The 22,957-nt window shown below is 39.3% G+C and overlaps 1 protein-coding gene across 1 annotated transcript; it reads right to left on the bottom strand.

The window, feature by feature from the left end:
- Nucleotides 1–349: 349 nt before the first annotated feature.
- LOC144083451 (lissencephaly-1 homolog A-like) lies at nucleotides 350–22,853 on the bottom strand. Its single transcript, XM_077611318.1, has 11 exons — nucleotides 22,598–22,853; nucleotides 17,175–17,463; nucleotides 10,843–10,927; nucleotides 9,744–9,818; nucleotides 9,238–9,444; nucleotides 6,313–6,481; nucleotides 4,608–4,710; nucleotides 4,291–4,519; nucleotides 4,069–4,170; nucleotides 3,834–3,990; nucleotides 350–3,024 (listed from the first exon to the last, which is right to left on the bottom strand). Exons 2-11 carry the CDS (start codon nucleotides 17,204–17,206, stop codon nucleotides 2,951–2,953), a joined length of 1,233 nt encoding a protein of 410 aa, XP_077467444.1. The 5' UTR covers nucleotides 17,207–17,463; nucleotides 22,598–22,853; the 3' UTR covers nucleotides 350–2,950.
- Nucleotides 22,854–22,957: the final 104 nt, after the last annotated feature.

Below are 22,957 nucleotides of genomic sequence, written 5' to 3'. Positions count from 1 at the left end.
TTCGATCATTCATTTTCTCTCCCGCTGAGCCTTGGTGGGTTTTCTCATGGCACTCCGCTTTCAACGGATGTGGCAAATAATTCAGGGTGTCGCCCGTCTACTGACCAAAGTTGCTCCAGCACCCCCACGACCCTTGCGAGGATGAGCCGAAGAGGAAATAAATCAATTTTCTGTACCATATTTAAAAAATTCCATGCAATTCCCTTAAACATTCCAAATGTGTACATTTTAGGTAATAACATCAATAGGTTTTGGTTCTATCCTCCATTAAACTTGAATTTTTGTGCACAGAATCTACTTCCAAATTTATTTTTAAAAAATAATAATAATCAACACATTTGCACCAATATGCAGATTTCTTTTTATTATATTGCAAACAATAATGACATCCAGGTATATTGTTAACAGTTTGTAGAGTGAAGAGTGAGACCATAGTGGTGAAAACATGAACTTTTCATTTAAGAGCTTGTTGTGCAGTCTGAAGCCCTCAATGAGGTTCACACGCATTTTAGAGAGGACTGGTGGACTTGAGGCAGAAATGACACAAACATAACAAAAAAACTCAGTCAGTTCACTCATAAACCAGAGCAGAGCAAAATGATTGCCTGGCAAAGGAAAAATACACTTCCATACAACACAAGCAGCTCTGATCCACAAATGTCTCCGAGCCACCAAATGTCATCCCAACCTTTTATTTTACATTTCTCATTTAAAATCAAATGAGCTATATGTATAATAAGGCCGGACATGTCACAGTGTGGCCCTGAGAGTGTGAGCATTTTCCCCTAAAATTGGTCATGGCTTGGCTAAACCAGATTCAATTCAATTCTGATTTAATAATTTTTGGTATCAGCTTGAAGATTTTCTCATTGTAATGCCGAATTCAATTTTTTTTTTGCACTCCCATCTTTGCTCTCAAGTCAGCGTTCCCACAGAAAGCGTGAGAAGACAGCTAAGGGACAGCTAAGTTTTTTCCTTTGGATTTCTTGTCCGACTTTAATTGAATATGTTGTAAACGCCTTTCCCCAAACAAAAAAGTTGGAGTGATGGAAAGCCACACCCACAAATCACTCCATTCTACGAGAGGAATTGAGTGGTCTAAACATAATCGTCCTTTTCTCCACACTCATCTGACTTATGTTTCTCAAACCACTGTGTTCTTTAAAATGTGTTTAGACAACTCAGCCTCTGGTGTAGGTTATTACCATGCAGCAGCGCTATACAGTATATTAACAGGTCACACTTTACACCGCGAGCAAGAGCTTCAGCAGCAGAGCACCACATCCAGTACACACAAGAAAGGAAAACTGCAGCAAAGAAGCTAATGAATTTATGAAGTTTATTTATTTTTGTCAATTAACCATGAACTAACTGCATCGGGGGAATAGGAGTATGCAATTACCAACATTTGTCCTTGAACATTGTTATAAGACCAACGGTTTAGTGGGAATGAGGGTGTGCAAGATTAATCAACCACTGCCTTTAAGTTGACTGAGGTTTCATTTAATTACCTACAGGGAAAAATGAATCCCATTCTCCCTAAATTTCTTCCCATTTAGAGTTAAACACGAGAAGAATACTGCTCAGAAACACGACGTGGTCCTTGCAATTCATCAGTATCGTGCCTCCAATTACAGAAAATATGAAGCAGATCACATCCACTGCTAGCATTATCCGTCTAGTCCAAAACTTCCGCCACTTTATTCAACTCATCCTTTTCCGCAACATTACAAAACTGCCAAACGGCTGAACTAGCTAAATTTACAATTCATATTTTCACAGAAAACCGATTTCACTTAAATTTGGAGTTGAACCTGTTTTTCCACCCCTCAGAAATGATCTTTGCAGATCCCAAGTATCAAACCTGGGGGCACGTTGACTCGTCATGCTTTTTCCCTTTCCTCTTTTTGAAAAGGTTCATATTTGTAGTCAATAGAGGTTTCTACGCGACAACTAGGTATCTTTAGTCCATACATCCTTCCTATACAGTATTACACAAATATCCTAGCGAGGCTAGTGAGTTGGGAGTTGAAAAGGACATGGGGAAGGAAGGTTAGAGGAAACCATCTCCAAAAGGAGACACAGCCAGCGCAGCCTCCACCAAATTGAAGCGAATAGCTCAACGCTGCTATCCTCAAATTGCAAGAGGACGTTTCGCCTAAAGCCTGAAATTTGTTCATGTGCCACTATGACAAGAGTACAAAGCTGCGGTTCATCCCCCATGAGGTCCAAGGACAACAGTTTGAAACATTGGTATATACAACTTTAAAATATGAGCACGTAGAAGATGAAGAGAAATGGTATGCACACTTGAGAAGTGATGGTATAAAGCTACAGATTTTGAAAACAAAGGCCAACAGACAGTCTTATCGTATATGCTTTTTCGGCCCAATCGCTCCAAAGTTTTTTTTTGTGTTTGTTTTTTTCTTACCAAGCTAGGCACCTTCAGACTAAGACAGTAAAGGAGAGAGAGAGAAAGAAAGGAGAAAAAGTTCTAAGTAAAAAGAATTGACAAAATTAATCTTCCACATAAAGACACCGACATTTATTTTTTTTAGTGCCCTACATCAAAAACATCTGCCTTCGGGTTGGTCAGTAAGGCTGCGTGACAGACGGCCAGCCCTGTGTTAAACCTATGGTACTTCTAGACGTTATGCAAATTTACAGTATACAAGTTTTGATTACCATGCAAGAATACTTTTTTTTGTGTAACATTTAATAGCTTGATCTACATCCAGGAATAATTTACATAGAGGGGCTTAGGTTATTAGACCAGAGAGCGCGATGGGTTAAGTAACCATGGTGGCAGGTGCAGCCGAAGGAGATGAAGATGTGCGGGTGAAGTTTAGCTTAGGTGAAAGGGGGGGGGAGGTGGAATGACGAGGTGAGAGAGGGCAAGATCCAGAAGACCATCTGGGTAGTCGGGTGCTGGTCCAATCTTAGGTCCTACTCAGCGGCACTCCCACACTTTTACTGTCTGATCTACACTCCCCGTGACCACATAAGGAGCAGCCTTGTGAAAATCTGAAAGATCAGGGGGGAAAAAAAAGAAACAGGAATTAACACCCTTAGGCTCTTTGCTAAAAACTTCTTTCACCATGTCCACAAAGGCATCAAATGAAATGAAAACAAATATTTAACTTGCCGTCTATGAACAATCACACACAAATGCTAACTTTGTGACTAAACAATAGTTTTTGCGCAGTTTGCAAAATTACAACAAATCCTTGTATTTAATATTTCCATTTATTATGCCTCACTGAATAAATATGAATTTGAGCAGCACATCACCTAAAACATTTCTATAGCTCTCAAGGAAGTAAACATTCTTTCAAAGAAGACCATTTGCTACATGGACTTGTATTGTTTTATCATGAAACAACAATAATCTTTTGCAAACTGCGGAAGTTGTCTGAGGTTTGAAGGGTACTTTCCCCCAAAGGCATTTTTAGCTACTTCTACAGATCGTGGCTAGGATTTAGAAGGACCTCAGGAAGAGGTGGAAAAGGCTAACGGCTCGATAGTGGTGCCACTTAGGTGTTCTTAAAAAAACAACCGGGGTTATAGAGTTCTTGTTTACAATGAGTCACTTTGGTAGAAAAGTGTATAAGTGTACATGTACATCTATGTGTATGTATATGTATATTTATATACATGCATGTTTATTACCTATTTATTTATGTCTAAAATGTCTTTGTGTCTGTATTCTCACCCTCTTGCTACTGTGACTGAAAATTCCGGAATACGGGATGAATAAAGCTATCTAATCTAATTGCAGAGACAGCAATTAAAGCACTAATAGCCAGGCATAAGAGGATGGCAGATGTACTTACCCAAAGAGGTAACAAAGTGTTCATGGGCACTCAGGGTTTTCATGCAGCGCTTGTTCTTGTAGTCCCAGATCCTTAAAGTCTTGTCATCTGCACATGTCACAATAAACTTGCCTCCCGGGTGGAAAAGGAGACCACGCACCCAGTTGTCATGGCCGACCTATAACACACAAAACAAATAATTCACTAAAGAATTATGAAACATGAAAAAAATTAAAAAATATTCGATAGACCCTACCAGTGTCATAAGGCACATGCCTATGCTAACATCCCACATTTTGATAGTTTTGTCTCTTGAGCCAGAGAGCAGGAAAGGGCCTGGCTTACCACTCTTCTTACTCTAATTGGACAAAGCATAAAACAAATCAATGTGGCAAAAAATATAATCACGCAGAAGGTTGCACACCCTTTTCTTTTCTATACAAAACTCTGATCTTAAAAGATCCAAGCAGGTTCTTACCTCAGAGCCTGTGGCATCAAGTATGGTAGGGTAAGCACTCTCTGGTGCCCAGGAAATGCACTCCACCACGTGCTCATGTTCCCGCAGTTCAGCTTTGCACTCTTTGTTGGCCACAACCCACACTCGCACCGTCTGATCATTGGAGCAGCTGGCAACTAAAGTGCCATCCTGGTTGGGTCGTACCATGCGCACCCACTCCCTGTGACCAGTGAAGGTCTTCACACAGTAACTGTGGGCAAAAAACAAAGTTCAATATTTGTGACCAAAGACTGACTTTTTTATTTTTAAGATATTGATAAAGAAGTCAAAGAGCGTACCCAGTTGCCACTTCCCACATTTTCATGGTTTTGTCTCTTGAGGCAGAAATTATATGATCTCCATTGGGCATAATGGCTACAGATGATACGTTGTGGTCATGTCCTAAAAAGTGTTCCGAGATTAGAAAAAGAGGGGAATAATCACAGTCAGTCACTTGTGATTAAAGTTTGCTCTACCAAAATTAATATGGTGTTGTTTGGGCACAATGAGGCAAGTAGATGAAGTGTGTTGAGATTTAAGTTCTTTCAGAGCTTGTGATTACCATTGACAATGCAGAACAGATGAAAACAAAAGCCAGGAGTAACTGGTGACTACAGTTGTACTAAAATATAAAGTTCAAAAGAAAAAAAAAGGCTAATTCACCAAAATAATGTTTCTCTACTTCAGCAGCTGGCTCTGGGTTTTCTATTAAGTTGATAAAAAAAGTATGAGGCTTGATGAGGATGAATTGGAAATGAATAAAAACATGGTCATGGGTATTGGGTAGGGATTATAAAGACTCATTTTAAAAGTTGTGAGCAATCATAGCACAGGAGCAGCTCTGAGGGCCCTGGATGTTCATTTCAAATGATGTTACTAAACATGTAAAATACAGTTCCATTCAAAATTATTCAAGCCCCACTGCAGTATAGTACTGTAACAAGTCTCGCATTTTTCAATTCACTCATGATCAGATCAAAAAAGGACTAAAGTGAGACAAATACAAGAGATGATTTGACAAGTCTTCATTTGATCAGATTAGGAATAAGAAAAAACATGTCTAGCTACTACAAAATACTGCAATGGAATAATTTTAACAAGCATATGTCTAAATAAAAGTGCTAAAAACAGGCAAAGACTTGGAACACTATAGTGCTGAATTACTATGCCCATAACCCTAGCTTTAATTATGACGGTAGAGTATAGTGATGTTCCAGTGCTCAGTATCAGCGCTAGATAAATCAAATCCAATCCAGCAGTTGCGTTTGCTTTCGGTGCAGTCTTGTTTTTCCACTGCTGGAAATCAAACATATCTACTGAGTGGGACTTTTCTTTCGAAACTAATAATAGTCACAGACCATCAGGTTAACGGTAAACAGAGAGCCTTTCTTGAGGTACCAGCAGGGCTCACTTTAGTATAAATATGATTTATCATTTATCGGTTTTATTTTATTTATTTGAACTGGTTTTAAAATATGGGCCAACCATATCTTGAAAAAAATTGGAAGCTAAAAAAACCATTAGGAAATGTCTAGTACAGTATTACGAGGCATGCATACATGTCTATCATGTGTCGCTGAATAACTTAAACTTTGACCGAGGCAGTTGGTTCTTCGCACGCATGCGTCAGGTATGCCAAAAATGTGTCTGTGAGGGCAATGCCTCTTACAGAGTCCCCATTCTTAAAAAAAAAATACCACTGGTGTCGAGTTGGGTGCAACACATGCCAAAAATTGTTTAAGGCTTTTGACTTTGGTTTTATGGGACCTTAAGTAGCTCACATACAGTGCCGTGAAGAAGTTTTAGCCTCCTTGATTTCTGTGTTTCTTTACATATAAATACAGAAATCAAGAAAGGGGGTAATTTGTTTTTCACAGCACTGTATGCTCCCTAACCTCGTTCAAAAAGAGGAAGAACAGTGCTGCTTACTGGCAACGAAAAGAGTTGCATTGAATTCACATCCTCCGATATTTATCGCAGAAGAAAAAAATATTGAAAACCTACCATGCATAGTCCTGATACACTCAAAACCTTGGAAATCCCACAGTTTGATAGTCATGTCTGCAGAGCAAGATGCAAGCAATTTTCCAGTCTGGTCAAAAGAGATGTCCTGCACAGAATCTGTGTGGCCCTTAAGTGTTCGTTCAAAGTCTCCAGTCTCGTAGTCCCAAACCTGAAGAATACATTAAAACATATATAATCCTTATATATTAGTTTTTGTATGTATTTATTTTACAAGAAATAACATGAATGAACAGAAAATTTAATTGGAGAGAACTGTAAGTTCATAGTTTAGCAAGCATAATGAAATGATTTTGTTTTAGTGATGAACTGCTGCCTGCTTTGCAAGGCAAAATTTAAGTTACGAGCAAGCTTAAGCAAGAATGTCGACTTCAAGTGAGCAAAGAAAAATAGAAATAATTGAATCATTCATGAATACTCAAACGATACTTGATAAATGATCCTTAGTTCCCAAAATCCTGAGGGAAAATTTACATTTACAATATTCAAAAAAAATATGATTTTGATTCAAAATAAAAAAAATTGCACACTATTGAAACAATACACAACTATTTAAAAAAATCCTCCAACCAATCACATTAAAAGTTACAATGAACAAAGTTACAGAAAAAATATTTTTTTAAATGTAATAGCTAATGTTATAATTATCATCCAGACCACACACTGATGGCGCTAACTCAGCGTAGATAATATCAAGTTAATATCTGAACAAGTGGGACACATTTTAAAGCCCAAGAATACTTTGCTTTGGGATAAGGGATTTCTTCCAGACAGTAATGGGAGATCCCCCATCCCACTCCAAACACCACCAGTCCTTTCTTATCCCCCTCCCTTCCCTTCCTAGTGGATATATGCCAGATGGGTGCAAAATACACAGGGGGGTTGTGCTAAAGGTGATCAGCAGAGTTAATGTGTTTGGAGAAACACTTTATCAGCAGATTATGCATTTCATTAACATCCTGAGCAAATAAGCCTTTGCAGGAACTTTTAACTCCAAGCTACTGTCTGAGGAAGATTGAATTTTTTTTGCTACTATTGTACTTCACTTCTACAATGTACTTTGCAGAAAGTGCATGATTTTTTTTAAACTGCTATATATAAAAATATTCAATTCAGCTGTCAGCCCTAAGCTATTTTGTATTGTCAAAACAATCAGAAGCAAGCAATGTCTACTTAGTTAAAAATTCAACAGGGCTTTTCAGAGGTAGAAAAGTAGGACACCAAATAAGTGCAGGCCTAGGGAGGGCGAGGGACATTGAAGCGCAAGAGGGTGGAGCAGAATTTAAGATTCTGGCTGAGCGCCTTGCTTCTCTGATGGCGGATAGGCATGGTGTCACAGATGCTGCTTGAATAGAAATCTGGCACAATGCCAAGTGAAAGGTAGCAAACAGTGGTATTGGAAAGGACTAATGCCAAAAACAAGGATTCCAACTCCCGCTGCGTGGCTATAGGGAAGGAGAAGTCATCCACGTGACTCAAATGAGATACACAGTATTTTCAGAATGTATGACCAGACTAAAGAGAATTAGTCATGGTGGATTAAAAAATATTGTAATCAATGAGATGGGCTAGGGAAAGAAGGAATGATCAAATAAAATAGTGGCAGCAGTGTAATTATTAATTCAATAAACTAGTGTAAGTTATTTTTCATCCTTTTGCAACCGCTTATTTCCTCTAAACCAGGGGTGCTCAAACTTTCTTTACTAAAGATCTACTTTTCAAGGAGCCAACGCAATCATTTTTCTCTGGGCTACCGAGAAACCCGAAAAGTCTTGTATGTTCCGGGAAACTCACACTTTTTCAGCATGTGAGCTACTAAAGAAATTATCATGTCAAAAAGATTTACTCACTTATTACAACTTAGTTTGATGTATGCTACAGAACACACAGTTGAGACAGCTCCGGTCCCATTTTTACTAAAAGGCACCAAATTGAAGCATATAATTGCAGCACATGTTTGAAGTGGCCGATATCAATACATCACTTAATGAGTAGCTGTCGTAGCTCATGTTCGGCAAGGCTAGTTTGCTTCATACGAGTTGTCGTCAGAGAGCCCGATGCCTCATTAAAAGAGCCAGCTATATGTTCAGAATAAAGGAAGAAAATAAAAGTATTGCAAGTCCAAATACGAGGATTGCAAATGCGCACATCGCATCAATGGAAACTAACAGATTGGATCAAATCTTACTGTCACGTGATTTACAAATAGAAACGTGACAATAGACTTATTGAGCACCCTTTCTCTAAACGGTTGTGTACGCAGGAATGTGTGACCTTTAGTGAGACAAATTGATATATTTGCAATTATTGCTGCATATCAGATGACTCCATTGAAATTTTATCAAGAAAAAGATGAGGCATGCTTTTAAAGTTGTCTGGCAAAAATTATGATACGATAAAATATTGGATGTTCGATTTTCTGGATAATTTATCGAGCTTGATCCTTTTCTTTTATTTCAGGATAATTGTATTTGATGATTGTCGTCAAAAGATAACATACCCCTTTATGTTTGGCCTGACACAGTAATTTAAACAGGAAGGACACGGGTCAAAATCGAAAAGTTTTATTTTGCAGAACTACTGAAAAGGTGACCTTGCGTTAAGTTCTATTTCTTTCCCACTGTTTTGTGCAGAAGATAGATATTAAGCAGTGAGCAACGTGGTGGGGGGTGGGGGGGTTTCTAACTAAGTACAAAAAAGTGCTTTTTTTAATCACTTGGTTTCTTTTAAAGTACACATTTGACAGTCTGAAAATGAAAGATAATAATAATGACAAATATTTCCCCTAACTTCTATTCTGAGTGGCGCTTCTAGTAAAATTCAGAATTTTAACTTGCAGGTTAACATCTGAAATACAGAAAAATACAAATGCATGGGAAAGGGTTTGCGCATTTCAGGTGCACTGACCTTTATTGTCGCGTCCTCTGAAGCGGATACCATCACACTGAAGACTGGGTGGAAGATGACTCTGGTGACAGGACTGCGGTGACCACTGAGCGCATACCTTTCTGGCGGACGTGGGACCCACTCTTTAGGGTCTCGCTTTTGACTAACGGGTCCGCCCAGGGTGATTTCCTCTTTTGCTTCATTCAGTTTAGATTCAAGTTCCATAACCTGCCCAAACCAAACATATTGGCGGATAGATTCAACAAGGACAAGTATCAAAGTCAAAGATGCCAACTCCTATCATCGATATATTCGTTTTGAAACTCAATCCAAAAATATGTTATAGGTAACAGTAAAAGTAGCTCCACTGGTGATGTCATGAGCCATTGATTTGTCTATTCATTGTTGCTCTTTGTGCACTTCGTGGCAAAGCTTTAGATCTCATTATACTTGTATAAGCACAATAAAAGCATTAAATTCAATTCATGACCCTTCTTTGAAAAAAGCAAAAGACAAAACTAACAAACCTTTTTTTGTAATCTGATGACGGACGTCCATTTTTTTTCCAAAAGGCCAGCATATTTCTTGTCTAATTCTTCATTCTGAGAGAAAATAGCCAAAAGAAGAAGAATGAACAGAAACAAAAACAAAGGCCAGAAGTGCGAAAGAGAGGACACACTTATATGAAAGAAAATAATTACTTAAAATGTATTATTTGATCTTTGGCCAACCAATTGCACTAATTTTTTGTCCAATCAAGTGGGTATGTAAATACTGTAGTTTTTTTCTTGGGTCTGTATAGTGTCTAGTCGCAAAAAACATTGAAGTTATTTAGCATTTCAACATACCAGCAAATATAAATTAAAAAAAACACATCTGCCGTTAATTTCTAAATGACGAATAAAGTACACGTGAGAGAATATATTCTAATCTCATTTTGTCTTAAAAAGGTTTGTTTTGGATAGAGTCAGAGTCGAAGGGCACAATGATTCCCTTATTCCATTCATCCATTATTCAACCTGCTCACGCACAGAAAGTCTGGTTGAGGAATAAAATAATGGTCCCAAGGAGAATAAGGTGAAGTGAAATGTGAAGGTAAGGTGAAACGGGATAAGGCTATCAGATGTTAGGGGGACGGGAAGAACTGTTGTAATGGCTCTGCACACCAAACATGTGACTTAAACTAGCGCAACTTCTGTTTTCCCCCCTCTCCGTTCTGCAGCATATGTCCAAAAGCAAAAATACTTCTGAAAGATTCATGTTCTGATGTTCCAAAAGCTCAAAAACCACAAGACCTGTTTAAATATGGGGAGGACTGTCCACGTATGCTGTAAAATGACAAACATTATAAATCAATATATTAAAGATAAACACAAGTCACTCTTAGGGATCAAGATTTATTTTGCAATCTTACAATGTAAATTTAACATGTAGCAAAGTTTAATTTAAATATTACATTCCAATTGAGATTAAGCAATACACAAGTACACTAAGCTGTTCAGTAAAAGTAGCCCAATGGATGTTAAAATGAACTGGAATAGGATAATTGTTAGAAATAAATGGCTCGATGGTGTGTCTGTTATTTATCTGTCTGGGAGTGTGCGGGTATCAGCCCTTTGTACTTACCATGTCTAATTCTGCCTCCTTTTTGAAAGTAGAATACGCTCCTTCATATCCATTGGAACGCAGATAATCGGCTATGGCTCGATTTCTGAAATATATAAACAGGAACCATCATTAACTGCCTGGTTACCACTGCCAAGATATTGGTTTATTTACCACATGTACTACACCCCAAAATTAGAATATCAAGTAAAAGTTATTAAATGTTGGCAATGAAATATTAAAGAGGAAACATTCTTTACTCTCTAAAATTCCCGTTACCTTTAATGTAAACATCAGCTTTATAGAATTACAGAAATTGTTCGTTGGAGCCCTACAATGCTCACAATAGAATATAGTATTTGAGGAACTGTGTTAATTCAACCCTTAGTTGCAATATTCCTTTTTCTAATAATGGTTTATAACATTTTAAAAACTTAGATTACTTGCTTAATTCTGCAAAATGAAATGGGGAGGGGAAGTGAAAGAGTAACACACCTTCCACTCTGAGGTGGCTGTACTGCTTTTCATGTGAGATATAAAAATGAATAGACGAATTCATATTTAATATATATTCTATTAAAACTGTTTATATAAAATAACTAGTATCACAAAAACTTAATAGAAACTAAACAGAAAACTGCCCTCAGCATCCCACATTTGCTCTTTGATATTTATACACGGCAAACACTACTTCTAAAGCAAAATACAAGATAAGTTGTAAGGGAGAAAATGGTTGAGGGAAACAATATTAAGAGGGAGGGAGTTGCAATCTGTCAGACCAGTCTGTGCTTCCTACACACATTCTACCCACTTAAATGCCCATAACAAGAGGGGACCCTCATTAGAGTTCAAGGTTAGCAGGAGGTTGGCTACACTCTTGACAGGCTGCCTCAAGCCACACTGGGGGCATACACGTTTAAGAAACAGCATAGTGAAGATAACACTACAAAACAGAAGGTTCATTGACGTGATGGCAGTATCCAGATGGTTGCTGTCCATTTCTACTTCTATTAAATGTGTTGAGTAACATAAAAATAAGGATTGGGAAAGTCTCATCTGTTCATAAACGTTTCACACATTTTTCACAGAAATCTGGGTGAAAAAACTGCTGTGAAATGCTCATTGTTTCAGCACAATGTAAATGCAAATTTACAACCAAAATGCCAAGCCAATAAGTTGAAATGAAAAACAATAAGCGTACTATCTTGAAAAATATTGAATATATGACTGGACAGCCAAGAGCTGCAATAGACATTGTAAACTGTTCACAGCCAATACGTAATAAAAAAATGCAGGTAATTTACCATCATATACAGAAGGAAATCAAAGTGTCTGGTTTTTCTTGGGTACCTCTCTACCACCAGAAAAATGGATGAGGTCATGAGAGCAGTGAGTCAGCCATGCTTCCAGTCTGCGATGACTTCATTTCCTTCTAAATGTGTACTCCAGGATCAATAGAGAAGGTTACGACTCCCATACACCCAATTAGGAGTATGGTTTTTTTTTCTACCAATATTAACACAAAGAAAGTAAAAATGAAAACATTGTTCATCTACTATAGTGATCCCAAAGACCCCAAATTGCTGACACCAACTGGCATGTTTACTCGCTAACAGTGTGGCAAATTAAGACTGGACCCTCATAGAATATAAACCATCATAAAACTGCATTTCCTTTGCCGATGATGAACCACCATGCTTTTGGACTGAAATGTTCATAATTTTAAATTTAATTATGAACAAATTGTCATTTCATTTGTTTGACCATCGCCAGAGTTATTTCCCAGTTGATTAAAACTATGCTCTTTTATTTAGTTTCTCCTAGTCACTGCCTGTACGTTAATTACCAGCACACATGTTTGGGATGTATGCGCACACACGTGACCGCGCACACAGTCGACATTATGCAGACATATATAAAAAAGCCTCGGAGATCATATTCATCATTTTGTTGATCTAACCACAGTGCTACAACACGATGAGCCATTGAGCTAGAAAGAAACCAACCAGACTGAACTCCAAACACTCCAAGGGGGGAGGTTTATCTCAGGAAAGACTTTGTACCAAAGCCCAGAACTTGTAAATCCCTAACTATTCCTAATCGCAATTTGGAAGGGATTTCAATAGTTAGCCTGGTTCTGACTCTAGAATTTACCTGGCTATTTTCTCCCAAAAGGCCCCAGAAATATTATCTAATAGCTGCCAAGCTTTGGATGGAAAAAGGGTATCTCACCTGTTTTTTTTAATAGGCTGAAACCAAGTACCATTACACAATCATATGAAAACATTTTTTTTTAAAAGGAGATGTTTTTATGTTGCCTGTCCAAGTCCCAGAAAACATAATAGCAGCTCATGCAGAATGGCCAAATTCACTTACGCAAGAGACAAAAATGAATGTTTTCAAAATTTCTCTCACATCCTTGTTTCTGTTGTATTTGTTTCCAACTAAGAATAACTGGATCGTGTTTAGTGCCCAGTAATTTATGTGCTAGTTATGAGCATTAGGGAAGAAAACAGGAACCCTTATAATCAGTTATTGCATAACTGAAGCATCATCAACCTGAACAAATATTCAATGATGCTACTACTACTCTTTCCCAACTATGAAAAGATTCTCCAAAAATATGCAACATGCAGGAAAACCAAAAATCTACAGGAGTTCGATCAATTTTACTTTCATTTTAAAAGAGAACTTGACACTTTTATGTTTTAATCTTTAGCTCAGGTAAGACACGTGAGGTTATCTCTGCTTCGGGGAGGACATGAATGTTCTATATAATGAAAACTCCATTAATCTTTTGAGGCATTGGGAAAAAGAAGGATTTGCATTAAAAAGAAAATTTTCTTGAAAATGTGCAATCTGTATGAGTCACTATCTGAAATGAATGACAATTCATGATATTCAAATGTTTTGAGAAGCACTCCATTTTCCAGACACAAATGAGTTGAAAGTCTCGGTCTCCCGCTGCCCATGATGCATTCCCTCATCAAGTTTGCCGACCGTGCAAGACACTGTCGCCAAATAAAAGGAGCAATAGAAAGACAGAAACAAATGTTCATGGTGACACCCATGGTTATTAAGTTTTGTCATGTTTACTGTTGCTGTCTATTCTGTGAGTAATTGCCATTTATTGAAGTCTTTTCTAAAAATCCAAATAAAACAAAAGCTCACATGATTTACGCCGTTATGGTTACATCAATACTGGTATCAGTCAATATTCAAGATGAAATATCGGCAGTGACAATGATTCGAGACATCGCCGGTCAACTGTGCCTGCCGAGATAGGAGGCAGTAAAAAAGCAGGGCTCAGTTTGAACCCTGGCCAAAAGGCTGTGTTCAACTAACTGACATTTTCACAGCATTAACAGAAAGGCGTGACTGGGAATCTGCACAAAAAATAAAACTGACATTACCACTTTTGGTTCACAATGGCTAATGAAAAGTTATGGTTGCGAAAATCACAAATAGTAATGCTAGGATTCCGTCCGGGTGCCTAGGAAGGGCAAAGAGCATCATTATAACAATACACATCCCGGCCGGCTTCCACCTCTTCAATCTGCTGCCCTCTGGCAGACGCTGCGGGACCATAACAGCCAAGACAAACAGACTCAATGAGTTTCTTGCCAAGAGCCGTCACCATATTCAACTTGAGTTCTGCACCTCGGAAGACTTTCAAGATTTGTAAAATTAAATCCTAAAACTATTAAAGACAGCAGCGGTCTCAAAGGGGACAGGTTTTCATTCAAACTGAACAAGCGGACACCTTTAGCAAGTGTAGTCAGTTGATTGAAGCCAAGTGCTACTTATTTTAGAAGACCCGTCATTGGTTAAACTGTCAACACTGGATGGGTTGAAACAAAGACCAAGACCCACTGTGGCCCAATGCGGAATCGGTTTGAGACCCCTGCTCTACAGGAACTATGATGATAATTGGCATACGAACACACCAAAAATTTGATGTCACCATAGTCCAAGGACGCCTGTATACGTTTGGTTTTGATGACATTTTCAGATGTCGTTTTTTTTCGTTCATTACTTCACAACATACCATTTAGATCCAGAGAATGACGTACACAGACCACATAACAATTTGCATCTGGGACTCTTTGTTCAGCTAGAAGTTTGAGAAAGATAAGAGAAGCCCATCAGAACATGGGTGCCCGGCAGGTCTTTGAGGGAAGTAATATGTTTGTGTTCTTAAGCTATTTTTACCACATGCCAGGGGCAGCGAGTCCCCTGACCCTGTAAAAACGCACAAGTGTGCTTTTCATTGGTTATGCTTAGAAAAACAGAGTTGTTAGGAGAAACGCACAGCTGACTGTTGATGCCAAAGTACCACCTGATCATTAGCAAAATACAATTTGAATAAAGGAAATTATTTAACTTGAACCTAATGAACCCAAATATCGGAAATATTGGGGACAGTTCGCTTCCAAAAGGTGATCTAACTTGAATTAGGAAAAAGGAATGTCCTGATCACGTTTACAGTATATGCCAATACTGAGCGCTCATTGCATTTTTCATTTGTTCTCTATCTTTTAATATTGTAATTCATTGACGGCACGGTAAGCTCAGTGGTACAGTAGTGGTTTCCCCAACTCAGAGGTTTTGGGTTTGATTTAGTGCTCTGGTGGCCTCATCTAAGTTTCCTTGAGCAAGATAATGAACCCCTTGTTGGTCCTAATGCTGCTTTATCAGTAGGTAAGCAAGGATATATAATATCAACATACTTTGAGTACCTTGAAGGTAGAAAGGTACGATTCAAATCAAAGTATGTTTACCGTATATTAATCGGTGTCATGTTTTATAGTTGTATTTATGGTTTGATGATTTTTTTTAGCACTTCACTGAAGCAATATAATAGTTATATTCCCAAAAGATAGGTTTGCACTCATAAAATGTACTCAATGTGCATTTGATTGTAAAACGCACTGAATATCAGTGAAAAATAAATAATTTAAAGTGCAGTTTGTCGTCTAAAAAATGGGGTATAATCCCCAGCCACCAAACAGATGCAACTGTATATTGAAACTCAAAATAAACATGTTTAAGTAATAAATATGACTAGAAAATATCATACGGGTGGAAAGTTCGGGGCACCTCACAACAACACTATGACAATTATAAATAATGTCAGAAAATCAATCCTATGTTTTTCTGCGGTACAACTACTAAAGAGAAGAACCAACTAGGAAAAATAAACTAAGTTTATTTTTTTTGCTGGCATAAACAATCTGTGATAAACTATTTTAATGTCAGACTATTTCATTGCAAAATTACTGCAAATAAATATACTATATATTTTGTCAACATTCTTGGAAAGCGTGTCTTAAGATACAACCTTGTAGCAGAAATTTTTCAGTAGCAACCTGTTGTTTCCTTTAACTAGTGGCATCTTTTTTTTGATAAAACATGCATGGTAGGCTGATTGATGACTCAAAATTGTCCCAAGGTATGTGTGTTCATCCATAGTTGTTAGTCGCCTTGTGTCCTGCGATTGGCTGACAACCAACTCAGGGTGTACACATCTACTGACTGTTGCCAGGAATAGGCTCTAGCAGGGGCCGAGAGGATGAGGGGCAAAAATGAATGAATGAAGGGAGGATATTAATAATCAAATGGGATTCAAAGGATTGCAATATATCACCATATCACTATATCAGTATTACTGATACATTGATTCATCATCATCAAGAGCATCATCACATTCAACATTTTTAGAATTGACCTGCAGACATACATATGATGACATACGATAGGAACACCCGAGTTGCTAGACGACAGTGACACCAATTTCCTCCAGGCTCAGGAAATAAAAAAGAGCGGATTGGCTGAGGAAAGGCGATGGTCTTGGACGTGCCCTCTGAATAGAACAGAGCTAGTAAAAGCTTAGCATTCCAAGAGAGCAACCATACCAACAGGCCTCACCCTCAACATTTATCTAAAAAAAAAATAGAAACCCTGTCTGGAATGTTTAGCACCTTGTCATGTAATGCACAAGTGGCCACATTCCACAATGACATCAAGAGACAGTAGCATAAAATCGTGCTCAATCATAACCAAACTATGTAGACAAAACCCACATGTCCCCTCTAAAACGCAGGAAAATAAAAGATATTCATGACAAAAAAAAAAAGAATCAAATGCATTCCAATCAAAATCTACACTATGCTTTTATAAATTCTGTCTCACAAGCACAGAATTCTATCTTAATTTTCCTGTGATAAACCAAATCCTAACCAAGGATCACCCACCAAAACAGTAGCATCTCAAATTTGCATTAATGGAAATATGGCTTTGAATAAAACATTTAATACGATTTGAGCCGCGAATGAAAGGTGTTGGCCACTTACAGTTCATCTCGTTGCCGTTGTGAAAGCACCATGGTGACAGGACGGTGTGGGCGGGGCAAGGAGGGAACACTTGGTTGTAGTGGTGCAGCTGCCGCGCTCTCCTCAGTCAGGAGATGAGCTGTGCGGATCCGAGCAACGCGCGCGACAGTGATCCTTGTACTCCTATGGTGTCAGTTAGTGTAGTCCCGACAAAGCCGTAGATAGAGTGGGGACCACAGGAATTGGGCCCCCTCGGGACGAGAAAGGTGGACAGCCTGCAGACCAGTCAACAGCCGAGTCTACACTGCATCTGAAAGGGAGAAGTGGAGGTCTGCATTAGGTATGCATGGGAGATAGCCGTGTAGGGAGAGCTGGAAATATTTATAGGTCAAACAAGTGGCGCATCAATTCACACAAGGGTTTAAAATGCAGATAAAATACATGAAACCTGCTTAATCGACTAAGGGTTCAATGCAATGCCTGCTTTAGAGCAATTGCTTCCAACCACAGTGTAGCAAGCCATTGGGTGTGGACGGTTGTGCTCTAAATGACTGCAAAAAAACGGGACAAATACTTAGTGACGTCAACCATAGCGTTGGCTGGTATCCATTTTCTGACCACTTCCTACTTTTTCAAGTGCTGCAATGACAATGGCCATGTTATCCATGTCATTAATTACATTAATGAAGTTTAATTTAATATAGCACCCAACTGCACACGATATTTAATTCCTCTCGTTTTACACTGAAAGGATTATAGCGCAAATCTATTTAAATTACAGGCTAAAATCTAAACAAATATTGGCCATGAAGCATTTAGCCTAAGAGGTCAAATGTAACATGAGTTTAAAACTTAAACTTTAGAATTACATTTTAGCATTGAATAATAGGAACCACAAAAAAGACAAGAAAAGTCAAAGAAGGTTTTCTAGAACCCAGACACTCCCCAGGAGAGCTGCCAATTACTACGACTCTCTCGTGATTGACTACCCCAGCCTTTACAATATTTACGAGGCTATAAATGGATTAATCAAACAGATGTAACTTGCATTGCACTCTTGATTCTTTTTGGAAAATGGGTAGCACTGAAAGAATTAAGATGCTCACCCACAAGACATCTATTAGATACAAAAATCTACGTTTGTAGAAAGACAAACTTCTCGCGGGTTGCCAACAGTAAAGACTGAGTGGGGTGCTAAGGCAGAAGAGGCCAATATAAATAACGCCTGCTCACTTGGCAAATTCCAAAACGCCACTGCCATTATCACACCTCCTCGGGATCTGCCTAACTGAGTGATGAATGATATCAGAAGGAGCTGACAGCACATCTTTTACTGGTGAAATGGTGAAAATATTGTTAGATGAAGGGTATTCATGCAAAGTACATTAAATTCAATGGTGTTATAAACATGAGATTTACACACCCCCTTTGAAAAATACCAAACTAGCCAACTTAAGGCCAACTATGAGCCACAATAAGCTTCTTAGTCTACTGGGACCACAATGACTAAATCTTCTGACCAGTAAACAGGCGTATAAAGAAGCCTAATTGCCTTCATTTAGAGAGCCCGACATAATCACTTCGTCTCTCAGCTATTGGTAATTTTCACCAGAATGTGGTAACTTTAAAGGTCTGACAAATTATTTTGATGGATTCTTGCAGCATCATAAATTTGAAATAAAAGTTACCGGAACAGCAAAGGCAACGGTCGTTATTTCATTGCTTGGCAGGCTATTCTAATAATGTGATAAAGTTACAAATATAGACTGTGTTCACTTATCAACTGGCATTACTGACACTTGAACATTGGACAGAGAACCAATGACGTAGCTGCCAGTTCACTATCGAGCCGTGATGTCAGCACCTGATGCCATTCCAAATGGCCGCTTACCTCCCCATAGAGTGTTGATTACAGCAAGCCTGAGCTTTCTGGAGTTTTTCCAACAATCTGATGAGATTCAGGGTCACAAGTAAATCACAAACTTGATGGTGCCAAGATAAAATGGCCCAAAATAATCCACCAAACGACATAATTTAGGGAAAAAAAGATGACAGTTTAAAAATGAACCAGATTGTTCGGGAGAAAAACATCTTAAATAACATTGTACTGACTAATGTTGGTGAAGGGGGATCTTTAGTAAAAAAAATTTACATTTCTCGTGTTGCATCATGGTAGCATGTGGCCAGAACCAACGCATTTTAAATGTTCAATTGTTTTGAACTCTTAGGAGGATTTAGTCGGGGAAACGATTCACTTGCTGTCTAGTTGATGATATGGCACATTAGGAGCTTGACAGAAAGTAGACATACACGTCTAATCCATTTTAACTGGGAGGAATGGCAGATTCACTGCCAGCACTCCCAGTCAAAGTGGTCTGAACATCCCTCTATGGCCCAATCTATTGTTAAAACCATTAAGATCCTACTTAAAATATTGCCCGTAGAGTTGATAAATGGTTTTATGATGCCGTTAATTTCCATTAGTAATGCAAAAGTGTTTCAACCTTTCCCATCAAACATTTTTAACAGATGTAAACTCAGTACACAGATACCTGTACACATTGCTGTTAGAAGTGGTACTTCTCTTCTCAAACTATATTTGCATTAAAAGCGTTAAAAATATGATGCTGAAACCTCAAATAAATCAGTGAAATTGGCTGAACTCAAACCCCCTAACCCTGAACTCAGAGGGTGGGTGGGACATCAATAAATTTGCTTGTTCTTCCCACGATTGATTTTGTTGTCTTTGTGAAGCAGCAGGACCCATCCTAGAAATGGTGCAGAGAGCTCTGGGGTGCCATTTAATTTCCTCATTGAGGCAAACAGCTTAGTGTCTCATTGAGAAGCCTTTTAGATAAATGAGAAAACATCCTCCGTCAGTTTAAGAAAGGCAGCCGAACATCAAGTCACAAAGGAACAGAGCCACACCTGATGTAGTACATCATATCTGCTGCTTTACATCACCAAACCTACAACTTCATGCTGGACAAACACAACTGAGTTAACCTTGCAGACATCTTTGGATGACCTGGGAAAGAACTACGGTAAACTCTGTCACCTTTTCAAAGCAAGCATCTCATACATCTGGAATCCGGACGGCCTTCATTTCCTAGCAGTGACACCAAGTCAGACACCTTCTGAGAAAGTAACAATGGCATCAACTGGGATGGCCTTAAAAACACAGTATGAAGTCACACATTTTTTCTTAAGGCACTCAAAAGGTCCCCAACAACTTGATTTTAACTCCCAAATATCTCCTAGCTGCACATGCTAACTAGCTGATGCAAGCTATAGCCTCACTTATGTAATTTTACAAACTCTGCATACATAAGCAGAACAGATAATGGATGGTTGATTAGATATGCAAGGATGCCTTAGAAACAAATGACAACTTTATGATGACTTTTTGCCATTTATTGGACTTGACAAACTGTCAAACACACCAATAGAAAATGAGAACACACACACACACTGAAATAGTAAAGACCAAACACTCGCACACAACTTGTATTGGGCTCCAACCCCCAACTACAGTTTCATTCCTGAAGAAACCAGTTTATATCTTTTGCATTCTTTTTGTTGTATTTATTTTACAGTATGTATTGTGACCAGCCCGGTGGGGCGAGTGGTTAGTGCGTAAGCCTCACTGGGTTGAACTGGGTTCAAATCCAGGTCGGTCCAACTGTGTGGAGTTTGCATGTTCTCCGGGCCTGCGTGGGTTTCCTCTGGGTACTGCATGGTAGGCTGATTGGACACTAAATTGCCCCTAGGTATGGGTGTGTGTGCACATGGTTGTCCTTTGTCTCCTTGTGCCCTGCGATCGGCTGGCCACCGATTCAGGGTGTCCCCCACCTTTGGCCCGGAGACACGTGGGATAGGCTCCAGCACCCCCACGACCCTAATGAGGATAAAGCGGTAAGAAAATGAGATGAGTACGTCTCATCTCATTTCATTTTCTGAACCGCTTTAATGTATTGTTGAAATATGTAGCCAAGAAATGGTAGTTTGGTTCTTTTAGGATTTGGCTGGGGTTGTGGGCATTTCAATTCAATTTGGTGTGGGTGCATTGAGTCAATATAAAAATAAATTGAGTTTCAAGCTTGGGGCTCATAAATAAGAGGAACACTGAAAATAAAATTTAAAAAAACAGGCAGACATTCAAAAAAAGCAACATCAAAACCTCACCTTCAAAGTTCGTAGGGCCAAACACTTGCATGAACAGACATTTTGTAATGCAATGACTGCTCTGAAATGAGTGTAAAAACATAGCATAATAAAAATAAGGTTGGCTGGCAAAAATAAATAAATAAATACAGCAACCAAATTTTTGGAGAATGAGTGGAAAAACTGGGAAAGGGAAAACGAGATGGATCAGAAGACGCAATTCCAAGAAAAGCCCATCATCAACTTGTATGTGCTCCACCCCGATTTCCTCCCACGCATGACGGGGGAGCTCCGCCTGAGCCCGACGCCCACCGGTGATACAGCAAAGAACAGCATCGTTCACCAACATCCAAAAAGAATCACATATTTCCCACACGTGTAATTAACATTAACATATAAGCTGCCATTGCCAGCGATAGACGTCCAATCAGGTGACTGGGAAAGGCTGGCAGCGACCCTGTCAAAACAGATTGGATTTCTAGCACCGTCAACGGCATGGAAAGATGAACATTCACATCCAGTCTTCCTAGCTTCAACGAATTTGACGTCTATCATCGTAAATGGCAGGCCAATGCGTTAAGGGCGAACATAACTGGACGCCCTTCCTCGTCTGTGCTAACATACGACTTAGCACGGAAGCTAATCAGTAGCCTGACCGATCTTAAACAGAGATTCCCCAAAACACCGAATTAGGCCAAGTGTCAAATTTATATTCTCCGGGGATAACGTTGATGTCAAACCGCACCGAATCGACTTCAAATGGTCTCGTCATGACTGCCTGTCGCCGCCAAATGCAACAGTAACCTTCCAGCCCAACCCAGTGACATGTTGTCATGTCGTTAGCGCACACACACGCACGCGCGCCGTTTATAAAAACCACACATCAACCAAAAATACACTAAATGTGGACTACGCTAGCTAATTAGCTTGACGTGAACCTTCCCCTCATTAGCTTATTACCGATTCGGCCAGAAAGTTAGCTCGAACGCTAACGCGATACACTGACGCAGACGGGAGCGCCGCCATGTACTCCAGCACAATTAGCTTAAATTTAACTTAATCACTGGTGTTGAATACTCCAATTATTGCCCGTGTTGCATGTTTGTACACGGAGATAAAGTGCGTCTATGACATGCTACCTGCTGCTCCAGACCAAGCGGCCTAGCCGCCATTTTGAGGCATAAAAGGAGGTGCACAAATTACAGCCACATCGTCATTTTCCCCACCTAACGCCAGCTTCCTTCGACATTTGTCCGGCTTTGTAAACTAGCACGACTCACCCTATTATCTCTGTCCGCAAATGTCTACAGCACTCCCCGCTGGCAACACAACCCGATAGGGCGTGAATGTGCGCTCCGAATTGAGATCTTGATAGCTGGAAGGTAAACTGCGCCCCTCTTGTGTCTCCGGCGCCGCTCGCTTGTTTTTTCGTAGGCTACCGCATTCGCCTCGTGTCGGGGGCGCGCACGGAGCTCGACGCGTTCACGCAGAAGACGGGGGCGCGCACGCCCTTGACAGGAACAAAAAATCGGGAGATAACCTCTGGCATGGTGTTATATACCTTTGAGTTGCCACTTTTAACCTGTTTATTGACGGCCGAATTGTGATAGTTGAAGTGCAAATTTTACGATGAGTCCCGA

The sequence above is a fragment of the Stigmatopora argus genome, chromosome 10 (genome assembly GCF_051989625.1).
Source record: "Stigmatopora argus isolate UIUO_Sarg chromosome 10, RoL_Sarg_1.0, whole genome shotgun sequence".
Classification (NCBI taxonomy): Eukaryota; Metazoa; Chordata; class Actinopteri; order Syngnathiformes; family Syngnathidae; genus Stigmatopora; species Stigmatopora argus.
This window is presented reverse-complemented; position numbering and strand designations above follow the sequence as displayed.

Excerpts from the sequence above, each read along its gene's own strand:
- LOC144083451 (XM_077611318.1), bottom strand. The coding sequence starts at position 17,206 with ATGGTGCTTTCACAACGGCAACGAGATGAACT. Across the intron at positions 10,928-17,174 it reads CAACGGCAACGAGATGAACT|AAATCGAGCCATAGCCGATT; the intron begins GTAAGTGGCCAA and ends TATATATTTCAG. Across the intron at positions 4,711-6,312 it reads GTGTATCAGGACTATGCATG|GACATGACCACAACGTATCA; the intron begins GTAGGTTTTCAA and ends AACACTTTTTAG.